The 18,538-nt window shown below is 39.6% G+C and overlaps 2 protein-coding genes across 4 annotated transcripts; both read right to left on the bottom strand.

Moving 5' to 3' along the window:
• Positions 1–22: 22 nt before the first annotated feature.
• On the bottom strand, positions 23–12,851 carry LOC133558215 (probable serine/threonine-protein kinase DDB_G0282963). The gene is made up of 9 exons (XM_061909432.1): positions 12,697–12,851; positions 7,254–11,133; positions 5,483–5,528; positions 5,261–5,389; positions 3,574–3,645; positions 3,377–3,496; positions 1,930–2,046; positions 1,785–1,856; positions 23–138 (listed from the first exon to the last, which is right to left on the bottom strand). Exons 2-9 carry the CDS (start codon positions 11,040–11,042, stop codon positions 104–106), a joined length of 4,380 nt encoding a protein of 1,459 aa, XP_061765416.1. The 5' UTR covers positions 11,043–11,133; positions 12,697–12,851; the 3' UTR covers positions 23–103.
• Positions 12,852–14,498: 1,647 nt separating this feature from the next.
• Positions 14,499–18,439, bottom strand: LOC133558212 (lymphoid enhancer-binding factor 1-like). 3 transcript variants are annotated; one of them, XM_061909431.1, is made up of 7 exons: positions 17,451–18,439; positions 17,272–17,324; positions 15,385–15,459; positions 15,143–15,296; positions 14,970–15,077; positions 14,831–14,879; positions 14,499–14,736 (listed from the first exon to the last, which is right to left on the bottom strand). In XM_061909431.1, exons 1-7 carry the CDS (start codon positions 17,838–17,840, stop codon positions 14,711–14,713), a joined length of 855 nt encoding a protein of 284 aa, XP_061765415.1. In that variant the 5' UTR covers positions 17,841–18,439; the 3' UTR covers positions 14,499–14,710. The 3 variants fall into 3 exon arrangements, with proteins under 3 accessions (XP_061765415.1, XP_061765414.1, XP_061765413.1); XM_061909430.1 differs by having other exon boundaries at positions 14,499–14,669; XM_061909429.1 differs by having other exon boundaries at positions 14,499–14,879.
• Positions 18,440–18,538: the final 99 nt, after the last annotated feature.

Raw genomic sequence — 18,538 nt, 5'->3', positions numbered from 1 at the left:
CCACAATAACTTTACAAACAAAGCAGTGTTACACAATTTATTAACATGGTCAAAATCTTACAAATATTAATAAAATTAATATCTATGATAGAATCGGGGTGTTTCATATCTCATCTTCTTTCTTGTACTTTTGCAGCTCTGCAAGGCAAACAAAAATTGGAATTAAAAAGAGGACCTTAACTATTAACTACATGAACAGTTTGATCTTTCCTAACTGTAAAAATATATGGTCACATAAAAAATATGGTGTAGTATATTCATTCTACTCCTGAACAGCTGTGGCTATTATATTTCTGCAAAATATGCCAAAATTGTTTAACCCTAACATTTGATCCATTAACTCAGACTGACTCAAAATTTCTCACACATCAGTGGACTTTCCAAAACGCTCACTATCATCTTTAGGGGACTGCCAAGCACAACATGTAAGTAGGATTAGTTGAACAAACAAACCAAAGAAAAAATGGCCGCCATGATACTTCCAATAGTGTTTGATTTGAATATACATAAAAATAATACAAATAGAGTACATCTCCTGCTTATAATTACACAATTTGTCTCCGAAAAGGAGTAGGAAGAAGCACAACTTATTGAATCTTACCAATTCTCTGTATCACAGGAATTGCTAAATTAAAATAATTATAAATTAAATAAAAAACTATATTTACCATTGGTTTATTGATAGAAGAAAATAAGTGACGTGTAATAGTAGTAGTTAATAGTTAGTAGATCATTATTACAGCATTATAAATAAACGGATACATTTTAAGTTTAGCTGACAGAGACATTGATGGGTGATAAATTAGTACATAATATTTAAAAATACCTTGAATAATTTTAAAGGAATGAAGAATAACTAGTAGATATGAGGTCTTTGGGAACCCCACGATTCAATTACAACTTGATTATTAACACATCTTTAATTTTTGTATATTGATGCAGTTTAACATTTCTTTTTGTTTCACTAAATAAACATTTATCACTTGCAACTTAGTAAACACAGGAGTAATTGTGCTAATTTCGGGAGAATTGTCATCAATCTACTGTCAAACAGTGCTTTTGTAATAACAAACAGTTAAATTAATTCCCATGACATTTATTTTTAAATCAATAAAAATGTGTGCAAACCTGGAACATAAGTGCCCTTTAATAAAGGATATCTCGGTGAGGTGGCTCATTGCAGTCAGACAAATTTTAAAACTGTCTGCATTACTTTATTTACAGTTAATAAATAGATGATCGTCGTTTACTAAATCGATTTTATAATCGTGCGATGCATCTCAAAATCGATCATTTGCCCCACCTCTAGTAACAGTGTCTGATATCATGATCTGAACCCTATTACTAAATAAGACATTGTCTATCATCCACTCATCCATTTTTTACCGCTTGTCCCTTTCAGGTTCGCGGACAAGTCGCTCATTCATTAAATATTTATTATACTATTCTTATACTTCGTAACCAACATGTTTCTTTGTACGGTTTCTAAACTAGATCATATTAATGCCTATTGAGAGTTCTTCCCTCAATCCGTTCCATATTTTAATTCCACATGCTGGAATGCTGAAGGTTTTTAGTCTTGGTAGCATGTACACATGGTTGAAATATAATTTTTCAAAGGCAATACTCATCTTGGGTTGAGAAGAATTGTGGTACATTATTGATGTGTCAGGGGCATAGGAGGCAATGGCATAATAGCATCTTTAGTGTTAATAAAGAACTATCTTGACACACACATAAATAAACATGACCTTTACACAGGAGAACAATAAAGGCAACTGGACCTTCTTTCAGTTTCTGGCATTCTATCATTCGCATTTTAAGCTGCTGTTCCAGAATGATGCATTTGGCACAACCTGTAATGTACAACAGAATTCAATGAAAATATGGGACTTTCTTAACCCTATATTGCCTTTTTTTTTAACCCACCATTGCCTTTAGTCAGCAGAGCTCTCCGACTAGTCACAGGCAGTCTTAGGCTTTTAGTTTTAGAGGCAGCATCACCAGCTACTAATGTCTCAGCAGTGCTGGTGGACAATGTGGCATCTGAAAGGAGAAGAAAAAAGGAGTTTGAAGCAAATAGAGAGAACAAAAGTTAGAATTCCTAAAGCGGGGTACACACAAAGAGAATCAGGCTGTCCGATTATCTTATGTCTTGTGGTCTGAAGTGAATTTACTATTTAGAGTAAATTTGCCCTAATAATCAGCACCAAAATTGATAGAGGAACTATTGCCCGACAGTAAATATTGAACAGTTTTAACATTTGCGACCAAAACTATTCATGTCTGTGGGGAATGGAGATGTTTCCCGAATCACTGGTCTGTGAATTGTGACGTGGCACGTAACTAGCCAATCAGGAAGCCAACATTTGCTTATTTTTTTTACAGCTCCTTTATTGATGACATACTCCCCTCTAGCTCGTTCAGAATATCATAATGTCTGTGTTGAAGCTGTCTCCATTACGTTTTCTTCTCTTAGGATTTTTGTCTTTAAAATAGTGCCAACACCACTATGGCCTCTTTTATTTTTCAGTTTTTCACTCGTTGTGGTGGTTGGTTGTCATGAAGCATCTTCTTTGATTTCCTAGCGGTGGGCGATACTGTGAATTTTGGTGTTGTTTAGATGCCAAGTAAATACAGGGCTAGTATCGCCAAAACTGATAGACACTTTTTGACTTGAAATATGATTATCATTGATTAATTTTGTGATTTTTGCCTCTAGGTACTTAGGTATGATTGTGAACACACAAGAAACATATGTTCTGGCAAAAAAAATATTTTTATGACTAATTACATTTAAAACAATGAAGTAGTATATAAAATATCCCTTTACAGTTATACTACACACAGTTGTTTAAGAAAAAAGTCGTTATTGCAAAATAATAAAATAGTAATGTAAGAAAAACATTAATTTAAAAATGTAAACAAAACCTCCAAAATAACAAACATTAAATGCAGATGTTTGTGAAAAATCCCGCTGTTTGCACTGACAGACTAGAAGAGATGCTGTAATAAAAATAGAGTCATTTTCTCCACGTATAAAAGAGGAGCTACAACAAAAGTTATGATCCTATCATGCTAGTATTGATCCGATACCTATACCCCCCTTGGCATCGATACTATCTATATTTAGATCAAAACACCCAGGCTGTTAAATCTTGTTTGTTCATGCAGGATTTTAGGGCTTAGAGGTTGATAGTATGGCTATGTGGTGGGACAGAATGGTCATGTATGTATCCTGATGTTATCATAGCACACCACACAGAGATCAAAACAGCTCAATGCCCGATTTTTTATCTTTATGTGTGGGGTCTTTAACAGATAAAAACACTTAGAAAATCTATGTGTACCAACCTTAAAATAAATTCCAGCCTACCTTTTTTTTGGCATTTAGGCATCAAAGCTGGCTGACAGTTGGCAGATGGCCTCAAGCTTCTGGCTGAGCTCTGTCTATCAGAAGGTGTTGATGCTACGTGACTGGATGATGTGGAGACATCTGAAAAATTACACAGCAGCAGCCACACTGTCATGACAGTAGTGTTTTGGTTGCAATAGTGGAAAATATGTTCTCACCCATCTTTGTCTTCTTTACAACGGGTTCATCTCTGGCTAAGTTGTGCTTCTTTGCTTGGGGAATCTTGACTGCTGTATTAGAGGTTAAAAGGAATGAGAAAACAAAAGGATTTCAAACATGATAGCTGGAGTTGTGTGATTACAAACAAAATAATAATCGCGGTTATTTTTTTAATCAATATTGAAATAATGATTATTAATCCAAATTATCCATTATATTAAGCAAAACAGTGTTGGGGGTAGGTTAAACGCGATGCTATCATGTAATTTCAAATGAAATAGTCTAATAAAAAGGCTAAATAAACATCATCTGCATATAGGGACGGCGTGGCGCAGTGGGAGAGTAGCCGTGCGCAACCCGAGCGTGCCTGGTTCAATTCCCACATAGTACCAACCTCGTCACGTCCGTTGTGTACTGAGCAAGACACTTCACCCTTGCTCCTGATGGGTGCTGGTTAGCGCCTTGCATGGCAGCTCCCTCCATCAGCGTGTGAATGTGTGTGTGAATGGGTTAATGTGGAAATAGTGTCAAAGCGCTTTGAGTACCTTGAAGGTAGAAAAGCGCTATACAAGTACAACCCATTTATAATTTATTTAAATATCATATTTGTGTTTTTGGTAATCATGAGTGCCAGTATTTTCCAACTACTTGATGCCTTTCACTCTATTTTCCCCATTTTTGATGATCCCCCCCCCCGAAAACATTAAAAACAGGACACTTTTTATGGGTGGCCGCTTCAATTGGACACCCCAGCTTGACCTAATCATACATTTGATTGTTGTGTGAAAGATGTGTACGAAATAACACAATACAAAAATATAGTTTTTTTAGTGCAATGATTCAATGGAAAAGTGTCTGCAGGTTCCATTTAGTATAATGGTGAGTTGTTAGGCCGGCTAGTGCGACTCCAAGGAGGCAAGCAGGGCAGCGTGTTGTACCAACGTCCACGGGCGTAAGAACGACTTTGAGATTGAGGGACACAATCTGTATTGGTCCATGTACGGATCATTAAAAAGTTTGAGCAGAAATATGTCATACAGGAACTAACTACACAGTAGACTGCAAAACATTCACAAAAGGCAACGTCACATGAACTAGTTTTTAAAGTAATAACTTTTTGTCATGAAAAAAACACATAGTGAAGGAGCCACCAGTGACACCACGCTATGTTGCACTTTCAAAATGAAAGCAAAATTAAAATGTGTCTCCTCTGCTATCTTTTTGGTTGGGACAAATGCATATGTCTCCAGTATTGTCCACACCTGTCGCCATGTAATAAAAATAGTGCAGTCTTAAAATGCACGCCAAGACTGTACAGAAGTAAAGCGAGAGAACTAAAATGAAAACAAAACTAATTGGATACAGCAAAACCCTGGGAAAAATGTGTTAATGTTAATAATGCTAATAATGTTTAATGTTTCAGTTCGGCATTGTGATGGACTTTTATGCTCATAAACAATGGTCTCTGGTGTTGACAGGCGCACGCATCACAGACCTGTTCTCTGCCACCGCTGTTGTGAAAGTGCTCGTTTTGATATACAGCGGAGCCCGCCTTTTGAATGTTAATATCGCTGACGATGTCCCTCATTTTAACTGTGCCAGCTAAAATTGTGATCGTGATTAAAATTTGGTTAATTGTGTCGCCCTAATAACAACCATATCTTTCTATAAAATTACAGTCCTTACCAACGCTGGAGGAAGTCAGTGTGCTGCTTCTCGTGGATCGCGTTCTAAGGAGTGGCCCCACTTTGGGGAGGCATGATGGTTTAGCAGTCAATCGTGGCTTCTCCAGGCCAAACTTTGGCACCTCGGATGCTAATAGAGAGGGACGACAAGACCACAAACATACGTTTTATCGTATTACTGTGTTTTATTACTCAAGCAAAAATAATTAACTTAGAATCTTACCTGTCGTCGTTGCTCCCAAGTTGTATGGGCGGCAAACAGATGAACTCTAAAAAGCACAAAATAATTCTCAGTATTTGATTTTTAAATAATTTCTGTATTAACCCAACTCTTCCCCCAAGCAGGTTGGTTAGAGATCACACAACTATAGCCCAAGTAAACGAACCTTTCTCGTCACTCACTCGTTCGCTCGCTTGCATGTGAACATACGCACAGCGATTAATCAATTTGAAAAAAGCTGTAACTACACCCTGTTGCTTAGATTGTTAATTTTAAGTGTTAAACTAATAAAGATTGTTAAAAGCTGGACCAAATGGAGTACCCGGAGCTTTATACACGTGGACATACTTTCCGCACAGCAGCTGCAATAAACCACACATGAGAGGGATAGTGTGTAGGTGCCGTGATTATTGGGGCGCCGAATAGCGGAGCATTTTTTTATTTATTAATGCACTAATGTTAAAAGTGCGGGTTCTATGTTGATGATCTGCATTAATGATTAGAATAAAATAATGATGGTTTTGGCAAGCAGAACAATTTATTTTATTAAATTTTTTCCCTAAAACACACATTGAGGCAATAAAGTGTGTTTCATCCAATTACTTTATTATCTCTTTATTCCTTTCATGAAAATGCATATATACAAGTCATGTACAGTTCACACTTTCATTGTTTTTTATACATTTCCATGATCAGAAAGGAGCAGATGGAATAATATTATTGTGTTTGTGTGTGAGTGTATATATATATATATATATATATATAAATAGATGACTTTATCACGGTTTCCTCCAACACACTTTTAAATTTTCGTTTAGGCATTTTTACAATGAAACGTCCAATCAAAATCAAGAATCAGTTTGATATAATTCCAGTTGTCTCTTTTTGTAACTCTTTTTAAATTAAAAAATATTCTTGCAAATATTCTTAAGTCTTTCTTTAGAGAATTCCATGCTTTCACACCAACAATGGACAACCACATTTGTTTCAAATTTGTCCGCGCTCTTGTATGTTTAAAGTCATACGGCCTCTGTGATTCTCATCTTCAGACGTGAACACAAATAACTTTTGTAAGTCCTTCGGAAAAACTTTATTTCTAGCTTTGAACATCACTAATAAAGTATGCAATTCTACAATGTATTTTAGTTTTAATAATCCTGCCCTAAAGAAGTGTGGATTTGTGTGGTCTCCCTATCCTGCTTTAAAAATAATACAAATTGCTCTTTTCTGTATTACTTGAATAAACGAACAAATTAAACGATAATTACTAAACTCTGTCTACACACCAGTGACACAGGCCCGCAGGAAAAAAGAGCCTGAATGTTGTTAGCAAGTTAGTAAACACAGGAGGGGTAATGGTGCTAATTTTAAAATAATTGTCATCAATCAACCGTCTATCAGCTAACATGATGGGTTTTTGTCATTGATATTAAAAAGATGCTTTTTAAACCAAGATTCATTTTGTGTTTGATTTAGTCTCCATATAAGAGTCTTGGGTCATCCATCCATTTTCTACCGCGTGTCCCTTTTGGGGTCACGGGGGGTGCTGGAGCCTATCTCAGCTGCATTCGGGTGGAAGCTGGGGTACACCCTAGACACGTCGCTACCTCATCGCAGGCCAACACGGATAGACAACATTCACACACTAGGGCCAATTTTGTGTTGCCAATCAACCTATCCCCAGGTACATGTCTTTGGAGGTGGGAAGAATTATGGCCTCATATTTTCCCAATTAAACAGCAACATTAACAGCTTAAAAAAAAAAAACGCCTACCTTCTGAAGTGTGCGTGCACTCAAAGCTTCAGCTGAAGTTCTTTGCCTTGTCATAGGCAGACCTGATCCCCTCATGTCTCCTCGTCCTGGAAGCAGGGATGCCGGCTTGAATTTGAGCAGCTGCGACGCAGCTTTGGAGATCGGCAGCATGGATTTAGCAGGCAAAAGCATCTCTTGATCACAGGTGATGTTGGATGACATGTTGGACGTTGGCGCCTGAACTGCTTGTTTGCTGGAAGCATCCTCGTGGAGATTTTTCTGTGCCTCCAGCAATTTGTCCTGGTCCCGATTGATGTCAGTAAACGTTTTACAACTGGTCATCGGTGTTGAAGTAATCAACTGAATGTTATTTCTCAAATCAAGGGTGTCATCCAGATTTAAAGTTGTAACTTTGTTGTTGAAGACTGTATAAATGTTTACGTCTTCAACCACAGATTCAGAAAAATCCTTGGTCGCGCATTGACTCTTATTTAAACTGGCCTCATATGTTCTCTGAAGGGGTTGAGACACCTTGTCATTTGGGCCATCATCCCGGGAATTTTTTTCTGACACTGATGTTGTTGCACTGGGTTGGGAAGGTGGTTTGTCATCAAACGTGACGTGATGGTTGATACTGGCGCTACTTTCTGACACAGGCATTGGGCCACTGAGATGAGGAGACTTAGCATCAAAGGTGCCTTGGTGATGGTCATTCGAGTTCTTTTCTGACCTGGTTATTGGGGCATTTGGCTGAGAAGTGTTGTGGTTATTGTTACTGGAGCCACCTTCTGACACAGGGAGCATCAACTGAGGAGAGCAAGCATCAGAGATGTTCTGGTGTCCACCACTAGATCTGTTGCTTATTGTGCTACCAACCTGAGGAGGGTTGGCATCGAAGCTGCTGCGGTGACCATCACTGGAACTGCTTTCAGACATAGTTTTAGTGCAATTGGACTGAGATGGAGGGCTACCATCTAAGATTTTGCAGTGACCGCCACCGGAACTGTTGGTTATTGTGTCACTGGCTTGAGCAGGTAAAGTGTCCAAGGTGTTGTGGTGAACATAATTTGAACTACTTTCTAATATCTTTAGGGTAGCATTGGTCTGGGATGGAGGGTTAGCACCGGGAATGTTGTGGTGCCCACTGGAACTGTTAGTTATTGTGCTCCCAGACTGAGAAGTGTTAGCATCGGACATGTTGTGGTGACCACTAGAACTGTTGGTTAACATGCTCCCGGACTGAGGAGGGTTGGGGTCAAATGTGTTGTGGTGACCATCACTGGAATGGTTGGTTATTGTGCTACCGGACTGAGTAGAATTAGCCTTTTGGTGACATTCTCTCGACTCGCTCTCTGACATGGTTATTGTGCTTTTGGACTGAGATGGAGGGTTAGCATCCAACATGTTGTGGTGACCATCACTCGAACTATTGATTATTGTGCTACCAGACTGAGGAAGGTCGGCATCAAAGGTGCTGTGGTAACAATCACTGGAACTGCTTTCTGGCATAGTTCTTGGGCCATTAGTCTGAGATGGAGGGTGAGTATTGAAGGTGTTGTGGTGGCCATCACTGGAACTGTTGGTTGTTGTGCTACCCGAATGGGAAGGGTTAGCATCACAGGTGTTTTGCTGACATTCACTCGACTGGCTTTTTGACATGTTTACTATGGTATTGGACTGAGATGGAGGGTTAGCATTCAGGATGTTGCGGTAACCGTCACTAGAACTATTGATTATTGTGCTACCAGACTGAGGAAGGCTTGCATCAAAGGTGCTCTGGTGACGATCACTAGAACTGCTTTCGGACACCATTGCTGGGCCATTGGTCATAGAGGGAGGGATAGCATCGGAAAAGGAGTGGTGACCACTCACACATTTGGTCATTGTGCTACCAGACAGAGGAGGGTTGGCATCAAATGTGTTAGAATGATTATCAGTATAGCTACTGTCTAACATTGTTATTGTGCCATTGTTCCGAGAGGAAGGTTTAGTATCGTATGTGTTCTGGTGACCAACGCTAGAAGTGTTGGTTATAATGCAACTGGACTGAAGAGGGTTAGCATCACAGGTGTTGTGATTATCACTAGAACTCTTTTCGACCAAAGGTAATGTGCTATTGGAATGAAGAGGGTTAGCATCGAATGTGTTCTGGTGACCATCGCGAGAAGTGTTGGTTATAATGCAACTTGACTGAAGAGGGTTAGCATCACAGGTGTTGTGATTACCATTAGAACTCTTTTCAACCAAAGGTAATGTGCTATTTGAATGAAGAGGGTTAGCATCGAAAGTGTTATGGTGACCATCGCTAGAAGTGTTGGTTATAATGCAACTGGACTGAAGAGGGTTAGAATCACAGCTGCTGTGATTATCACTAGAACTCTTTTCGACCAAAGGTAATGTGCTATTGGAATGAAGAGGGTTAGCATCGAATGTGTTCTGGTGACCATCGCGAGAAGTGTTGGTTATAATGCAACTTGACTGAAGAGGGTTAGCATCACAGGTGTTGTGATTATCACTAAAACTCTTTTCGACCAAAGGTAATGTGCTATTTGAATGAAGAGGGTTAGCATCGAATGTGTTGTGGTGACCATCGCGAGAAGTGTTGGGTATAATGCAACTTGACTGAAGAGGGTTAGCATTACAGGTGTTGTGATTACCATTATAACTCTTTTCAACCAAAGGTAATGTGCTATATGAATGAAGAGGGTTAGCATCGAAAGTGTTATGGTGACCATCGCTAGAAGTGTTGGTTATAATGCAACTGGACTGAAGAGGGTTGGAATCACAGCTGTTGTGATTATCACTAGAACTCTTTTCGACCAAAGGTAATGTGCTATTGGAATGAAGAGGGTTAGCATCGAATGTGTTCTGGTGACCATCGCGAGAAGTGTTGGTTATGATGTAACTGGACTGAAAAGGGTTAGCATCACATGTGTTGCGACTATCACTAGAATTCTTTTCGACCAAAGGTAATGTGCTATTGAAATGTGGAGGGTTAGTCTCTAAAGTGTTGTGGTAGGCGTCACAGCAGCTGCTCTCTAACATGCCGGTTCTGCTACTAGATTGGGATTGGCCATCAATGGTGTTACGGTGACCACCAGTTATACTCGTTTCTGTCATGATTGTGTTGTTATCACTTGTGACACAGGTTGCTTTCCCAGAAGGCAGGCTATCTTGATCTGTAGGTACACTCTCCCCTGTGGCACCTGCAGCTAAAGATATGGGACTATTCAGTGCTTTATTAATTTTTAGGGAAGTCATCTTCTTGCTGGTTGCTTCACCAAGCTTCAATATTACGTGTTCCATGTTAGACTCAAAGTTTGCGTTCTGTGAAATGTTGTCACAAGTAGTGAGTAAGGCAGTAGATTGGTCACGAGGTGAGGTTACAGTCTTTTCACAGTCAATTGAGATATCAGTAATGTCTGGCAAACACTCATCATACAACCAAAACACAGAAACGTTGCTATCCAGGTGAGGATGCGGTCTGATGACTGCTTTGTTTACCTTCATCTTTGGAGTTGAAGTTGACTCTTTCATTGAATTATTGTGAGGCACAAACTTTCTAAACAGCCCCCTTGCAGACATTGGTGTTGGAGGCATGCTTTTAAGTGTGGACAAATCATTTATATTCTGGTGCGTTTCGCAATCTCCCGTGACGTCAAGGAGAGTGATCTCCGGGAAGTTGTCAGAATCCAAATACTGCATGTGAGATGACGGAGGTAATTCAGGGGTGATGTTTTCTCTATTCATGCCCGTTTCCTGGTTAGACAGAAAAGATGACGAACACCCTGTTGACATATTTCTTGCCATGCTGGAAATCTCCTGAGGCTGTTGGGAATGACGAAATGGAGTCCAACTGATCTAATGGCACATGTTTCTTTTAACAGTCACTGCTAACAACCTGTGAAGGAAAAAGTGAAAAATAGCTCAAAAGAAACATAATTTCTGAAAAAAAATAATTGAAAACTATGTATTTATCACCGTCAAGAACAGAGGAGGAATTATTTTACAGTTTAGCCACGACATTGATTGATTGATTGAAACTTTTATTAGTAGATTGCACAGTACAGTGCATATTCCGTACAATTGACCACTAAATGGTTAAAGTTAAAGTACCAATGATTGTCACACACAATGTGTCCTCTGCATTTGACCCATCCCCTTGATCGCCCCCTGGGAAGTGAGGGGAGCAGTGGGCAGCACGAGTGCCGTGCCCGGGAATCATTTATGGTGATTTAACCCCCAATTCCTACCCTTGATGCTGAGTGCCAAGCAGGGAGGCAATTGATCCCATTTTTTTATAGTCTTTGGTATGACTCGGCCGGGGTTTGAACTCCCAACCTACCGCTCTCAGGGCGGACACTCTAACCACTAGGCCAGTGTTTTTCAACCTTTTTTGAGCCATGGCACATTTTTCGTTGAAAAAATCCGGAGGCACACCACCAGCAGAAATCATTAAATAACAAATCTCAGTTGACAGTAAAACCTTGTCGCAATTGTTGGATACGACTTTTAACCATAACCAAGCAATATAGGTCTTTCCTGTGTGTAGTGTTTTAGTTCTGGTCTTGGCTCCTATTTTGCTTGCTTTTTCTCTTTTTTTGGTATTTTCCTGGAGCAGTTTCATGTCTTCCTTTAAACGACAGTTACCGCATCTACTTAGTTTTAGCAATCAAGAATATTTCAGTCGTATTAATCCTTCTTTGTGGGGACATTGTCGATTGTCATGTCATGTTCGGATGTACATTGTGGACGCCGCCTTTGCTCCACAGTAAGTCTTTGCTGTCGTCCAGCATTCAATTTTTGTTTACTTCGTAGCCAGTTCAGTTTTAGTTTCGTTCTGCATAGCCTTCCCTAAGCTTCAATGCCTTTTCTTAAGGGGCACTCGTATTTTGTTTATTTTTGGTTTCAGCATTAAACACCTTTTTACCTGCACACTGCCTCCCGCTGTTCCCGACATCTACAAAGCAATTAGCTACCGGCTGCCACCTAGTGATATGGAAGAGTATGACACGGTCACTGCAGAGCTCTCGACAGCACGACACAACAACACATCATTTGCAGACTATAATTACTGGTTTGCAAAAAATATTTTTAACCCAAAGAGGTGAAAATACATAAGCTCCCACGGCACACCAGACTGTATCTTACGGCACACTAGTGTGCCGCGGCACAGTGGTTGAAAAACACTGCACAAGGCCACTGAGTAGGTGGCAGAGGAGAAATTATTTTACAGTTTAGCCACGACATTGATTGATTAAAACTTTTATTATTAGATTGAACAGTACAGTACCTATTCCGTACAATTGACCACTAAATGGTAACACCCTAATACGTTTGGTCCACGTTAATCAATTCAAGGAATGCTATAAACATGACACGTTCAGCTTGACAATACACCGAATGACAGTAAAACTAAGCGAGCTGAGCTCGGTAATGTTAGAAGATAAAAGCAACAACCTACCCGTGACATATTTGCCGCTTTACGTCGAGCTCAGGCTCACCAACAACACTTTGGCTGCACGGTTGGCGCTAGAGTTTTAAAAATTGAGCAGTTAAAGTGATTGGGTAGAGAAACATCCAACCAATCACAACGGCTGGTTTCTTCTTCGTGTGCCAGAGATATCCAATGACAGCAGCCGGTTTCTTCTTTGTGTGTATGAAAAAAGTTGTGACACTGCCCCTTCAGTCCTGGGTGAGGAAATAAACATGCGTGTTCAAACTTGTGGGTTGTGGGTTTTACTTGTATAGCGCTTTTCTACCTTCAAGGTACTCAAAGCGCGTTGACACTACTTGCACATTCACCCATTCACACACTTGTCATTTATTTTTATTCTCATTGTTGCTTTTTATTTTTAGTCTTATTGTATTCTGCGTGTTCAAACCAGTCATGTATTTATTTTTGTTCTCATTGCTTTTTATTTTTAGTCTTATTGTATTTTTCCACCTTTCATGTATTTATTTTTATTCTTATTGTTGCTTTTTATTTGTATTATTTTTGTAATATTTTTTCTATTTTGTTTCCATTTATACCCCCATCATTTACTTTTTACATTCGATCTCAATTCTGTACACTGCTGCTGGAATTTTAATTTTCCTGAGGGAACTATCCTGAAAGAATATGTACGTCATTTAAATGGTGGCTGTTGGCAACTAACTTGGTTATATTTGTCAAGCAAAAAACTATAGTGTAATAGGCTAGCCTATTCGTGATTTAACAGAACACATTTGTTTTACACTTGTGTATTTTGTTTTACAATTACCAGGTTTGTGAGACTCCCGAAAAGTTAAGACACCGGAATGAAGTGGCGACATGTCCAGGGTGAAATTTGAATTTTCCTGAAGGAACTCTCCTGAAGGAATCAATAAAGTACTATCTATCTACTAAAATGCAGCTGAGATAGGCTGCAGCGACCCCAAAAGGGACAAACAGTAGAAAATGGATGGAGTACCACTGATAGTCTCACACACACAGTGTGGTGAAATTACCCTCTGCATTTGAATCAATCCCCTTGTGCTACCCCCTGGGAGGTGAGGGGAGAAGTGAGCAGCAGCGGTGGCTGCTTCAAGGAATCATTTTTGGTGAGTTAATCCCCAATTCCAACCTTTGATACTGAGTGCCAATCAGGGAGGCAATTGTTCCCAGTCTTTGGTAGGACTCGGCCAGGGTTTGCACTCATGACCTACCAATCTCAGGGCGGACACTAACCACTAGGCAGGAATTTAACCCCCAATTCCAAACGTGTGTAAAGCAGTCACTCGCCCTGTCTCGTTCACACACACACACGCAGTCCAAGTGAAACAATTTGCACTCATAAAATATACATTTGCCAGCCAACACCCAAAGCTAATGCGTGTGCACGTGTTACGCAAGTCCATAGTGTACATTATGCTCTAGACCTGTGATTGTCAAACAGTGGTCTGTGTACCAATAGTGGTACGCCAAATAATCCCTTGATTAGTGTTTTTTTTTCCTATATTCAAACAGTATATAGTGTTTTTTTCCCCTATATTCAAACAGTATTACTGTTCAAAAACTGTAAAATGTTAAATAAAACATTTTAATTAATACTTATGCCTACTGCGCTACTGTACTTTAATATTTGTCATTATGATGTTACTTGGAAAGCCAAGTTTTTTTTGGGAGGTGGAAGATGGTGAGAGCCACTGTCCTTGACTGAGGGTGAGATGTACTGAGTAAAACACATTGGAAAGTTAGCGCCCTCTAGGTATTCATAAAACATTGAAAAAAAAAAACAATTTAAATGTAGCATTAAAATTTATTAAACTTTGGAAAGGTTACGTCAAATTAAAGCATCAACTCCAGCATCATCCGCAGCTGCTTTTGGGCACAGCGCGCCTTAGCCGATGTCTGATTACTGTCATCCACAGCATTGACAGATGTTGCGTCTGGCATCTGAGCCTGAAAAGTGTCCACTGCAGATATCACGCGCAGGTGATGCAACAGAAATGAGAATTTAATGTGAGAAAAGTAGTTCTCCCCCTGGCAACATCAACAAAAAGGTTAGTGAAAATAGAAATGCAGAATGGAGCACTTGAGAATAAAAACAGCAAATTCCAACACTGATGTGTCTTACCTTGACCATTGGTGTTACATTTGCTCCTTTGTCTCTTCCGCTTTTTACCCTAAAACGCACACACACACATACACACACATTTAAGAGTTGTCCTCTGTTATCAGCCATAACAAAAAGGAGCCGTGGGCTTTAAACTCACATAGTTTTCTGTGCAGGACCACTCAGGGTGCTGCTGGGCGTGAAGCAATCTTTGAGCTTCAGCGAGCTCGTAATATTTTCTCTGCTGTCTTTTTGACAGTGACTTCCACTGCAGGGGGACACAACGCACACTCCAGTTTTTGATGATACAAACTCCCCTTAATGCGCACTCACCATCTGTCCGACCACTTTGTTGACTACGGCGCTGTTTCGAATGTTGAGCTGAGCCACAACATTGGGCCTCTGCTCCTGGCGGTATAGCATGAAGGCGTTCAGCGGTTTCTTGATGTACCTTTTTTCATCCTGATGGCTGTCATGTTCTTTTTTCCTGCAGAATAAAAGAGATGAGAACCCAGATTAAATCCATCGGTTGGGGTGGAGGGTGGCTGCTGTTTTCAACCAAAGTAGGAACATACACTAATGTGGATGTGTTAGGTGAGGGCAGAGGGACGCAAGCAGGAGTTGGATTTCTTTGTGCAGCATTTCGCTTCCTATTTAGAGAAAATAAAAGAAGAAATATATATTTACATATGCAGACCGCTTCTAAATCATCCATTTTTCTTTGATTGGTTCCCGACATGGGACGGCGTGGCGCGGTGGGGAGAGTGGCCGTGCGCAACCCGAGCGTCCCTGGTTCAATTCCCACCAAGTACCAACTTCGTCACGTCCGTTGTGTCCTGAGCAAGACACTTCACCCTTGCTCCTGATGGGTGCTGGTTGGCGCCTTGCATGGCAGCTCCCTCCATCAGTGTGTGAATGTGTGTGTGAATGGGTAAATGTGGAAGTAGTGTCAAAGCGCTTTGAGTACCTTGAAGGTAGAAAAGCGCTATACAAGTACAACCCATTTATCATTTACCCAGATACATTATGTAAGAATAAATTATTATAAATCAAATAGTTTCTTCACTCGAACATATAAACTGTTTCCAAACTTAAAAAAAAATGTACTCGATATTAAGAGAGCCCTCTCGGGTCATATTTACACTCTTTTAATCCAATATAGTAGAGTTGCCTAAGACTGAGGCAACCAGTGGCCACAATACTGAACAGCACGCTATGAACTGTTTGGTCCTTCAAGTGGCCGGTATTACTTCAAGTAGCTTTGTCATACAAACACATTTCACATGTGAAATTTGGATTTAGGTCTTGGCAAATATTTAAAAAAAAAATAAAAAATAGTATAATTTTGGTTCAGCAATGTTTATGCTAGAAACTGCTTTATTCAGGACCCAAAAAATGCTACAATATGTAAGTTAATCATTGTTTTTAAATGTGTGATGTGGAGATGCAGTATTTAAAGCGCCATGTGGCGAGGGACAACCGTAGACACACTAATTCACAAGTGAGGCACCCTAACAGAACAGTTTTCAGATACTTTGCTGCATGCCTTAAAACAGGGGTGTCAAACTTATGTCCCGCGAACAGGTTTTATCGGGATGAGTTTGCAAAGTATAAAAATGAGCCAAATTTTTCGAATGAAAGAAAATGCTGTTCTATATGTGTTCATTAGATGTCGCAATAGCAATTCTTTTTTAATGCTACATATGTAAAAAAACACGTTAGTGCACCACCGCTTTGTCTCAGCGGCATTCGGGCAGAAGGCCCGATATACCCTGGAGTCAAGGAACATGAGCAAACTACATAACATACTGTAATTTGATTTTGATATATTTTTATTAAGATAGATTGAAAATTAACACCTATGAGTTAAAAGATGAACATTATCACAAATGTATTCCGAAAGTTTAAATAATGACAAATAAAGATAGACTATTAATAACCACAACATGTAAGTGTAAAAAAATCCCCCAACAACATTATATATACATTTTCAGATTGTGCTTGTTTTTATTTTTAAACAAAGAACAATCTTAAGTTGTCTTTATTTTTAAATTATCGTGCTGTGATTTAACCAGTCAGGCCCACTTGGAAGTAGATTTTTCTCCATGTGACCCCCGATCTAAAATGAGTTTGACACCCCTGCCTTAAAAGGTAAAAAACAACATCTAATGACAAGTTATTAAATATTGAAAACTGGCAGTCCAAATTGAAATCTTAACATAAAAGATACAAAAATAACATTGTCAATGAATTCCAGTAAGACTTTTTTCATGCGGATAACTTTTCTATGTGGCATTGCCATTTTTAGCCAATTTAAAGAATTCTGTTTAAAACAAATCCTCAGGCAGATTTAATCTGTTTTCTTTTAATACATCTGCAATGGCTTGAAAAAAGTAAACATTCTTAAAAGGTTGATAAAGTATAAGCGTAGAGTCATGCAAATATTTGCCTCTTTTACATACATTAGTCCAAAGTTGACACCACCATGTTGCATCATCATTGCTGCGTCTTCATCCTATAAAAAGGAGATTGTGTAATTAAACTATGTTGCTACATACAACTCACTACAAATAAAGACTTCTAAAAGCTGCTATTTTTTTCAATGTAATTTTGAACACAACTTTTAAGCCAATTGACTTACCATGTGGGAATGAGGATTGTAGCTACCGGTAGACCAGCCATAGGGAAGGCAATGTGGAGGCGCCTGACAAAACATTGTCTCGTGAAGCTGCTGCTGATGTGGTCCTACTCCACTTACCAAGCCATGGCTGTAAGGTGGCATGGGCGGCATGAAACCAGCACAGCATGATGGCTCCAAACTGGGAGAAGCCATCATTGCAGTCGGGACTTCCAGTGGGAACCAGACACCAGAGCCATCCACCTCACCCTCCACAGTCCGAAGCTCAGTGTAGATGCTCTCGGGGTCACAAGGTGAAGGGAGGTTTGGGGAGGAAGAGGAGTTGGGGGTATCACCCAATATCTCATTATCGCAAAGGATGATGAGGTGGTCTGACAGGTCATCACTATCCATTGGATGGCGGCGGCAATGTTTTTAAATGTGGAACGAACCTGTGATAAACACAGTTGGCTCAAAAGTTATGCTACAGTAAACATAAGCATCCCGCTCAGCTATTCAAAAAATTATTTGGGTACTCACCAGATTGGTCTAGCGGTGTCTGTGAGGGTCTGAAGACAAATGCCACTGTACACTGAACCAACTAACCCCCTTGTCTTTGAACCCTTTTGTCTTTGTGATATCATAAGCACTCCAATCACCATAGCAACCACAACAGTTATCCTGACATTTTTCAACATATTTAAGCCTTTTTGCAAAACCCTGTTGAACTTGAGGAACATAATTATAATTGTTTGTAAACTTTATATTGTTAAACTTAGATTTGGGATATATTGTTTTTTTTGGTGGGGGAGGATGAAAGAGAAGATACATGTACTGAAAAAGGATGATGCTGCTATGATGTCACAGTTGGAGGATCATAGTACGAACTGTCCAAGTAGTGCTTTGATGTCAAGGCAATGCTCCTTATAGCCCCTAGGAGACATTTGTGCATAGGAACACAATAGGGTGGGGGGAGGGAAGTTTTCTTTCGGTCACTTTAAAGCAACCCGTTTTAGTCATTTGCATACTTTGATTTTATATTTAATACCAAAGACACCAGTATTATTAAATTGACTCATTACATTTGCCACCCTTATTTACAGCAAATACAA

The sequence above is a fragment of the Nerophis ophidion genome, linkage group LG08 (genome assembly GCF_033978795.1).
Source record: "Nerophis ophidion isolate RoL-2023_Sa linkage group LG08, RoL_Noph_v1.0, whole genome shotgun sequence".
Taxonomy (NCBI): domain Eukaryota; kingdom Metazoa; phylum Chordata; class Actinopteri; order Syngnathiformes; family Syngnathidae; genus Nerophis; species Nerophis ophidion.
Note: the sequence above shows the minus strand (reverse complement) of the source record. Positions and strands in the feature narration are given on the sequence as shown.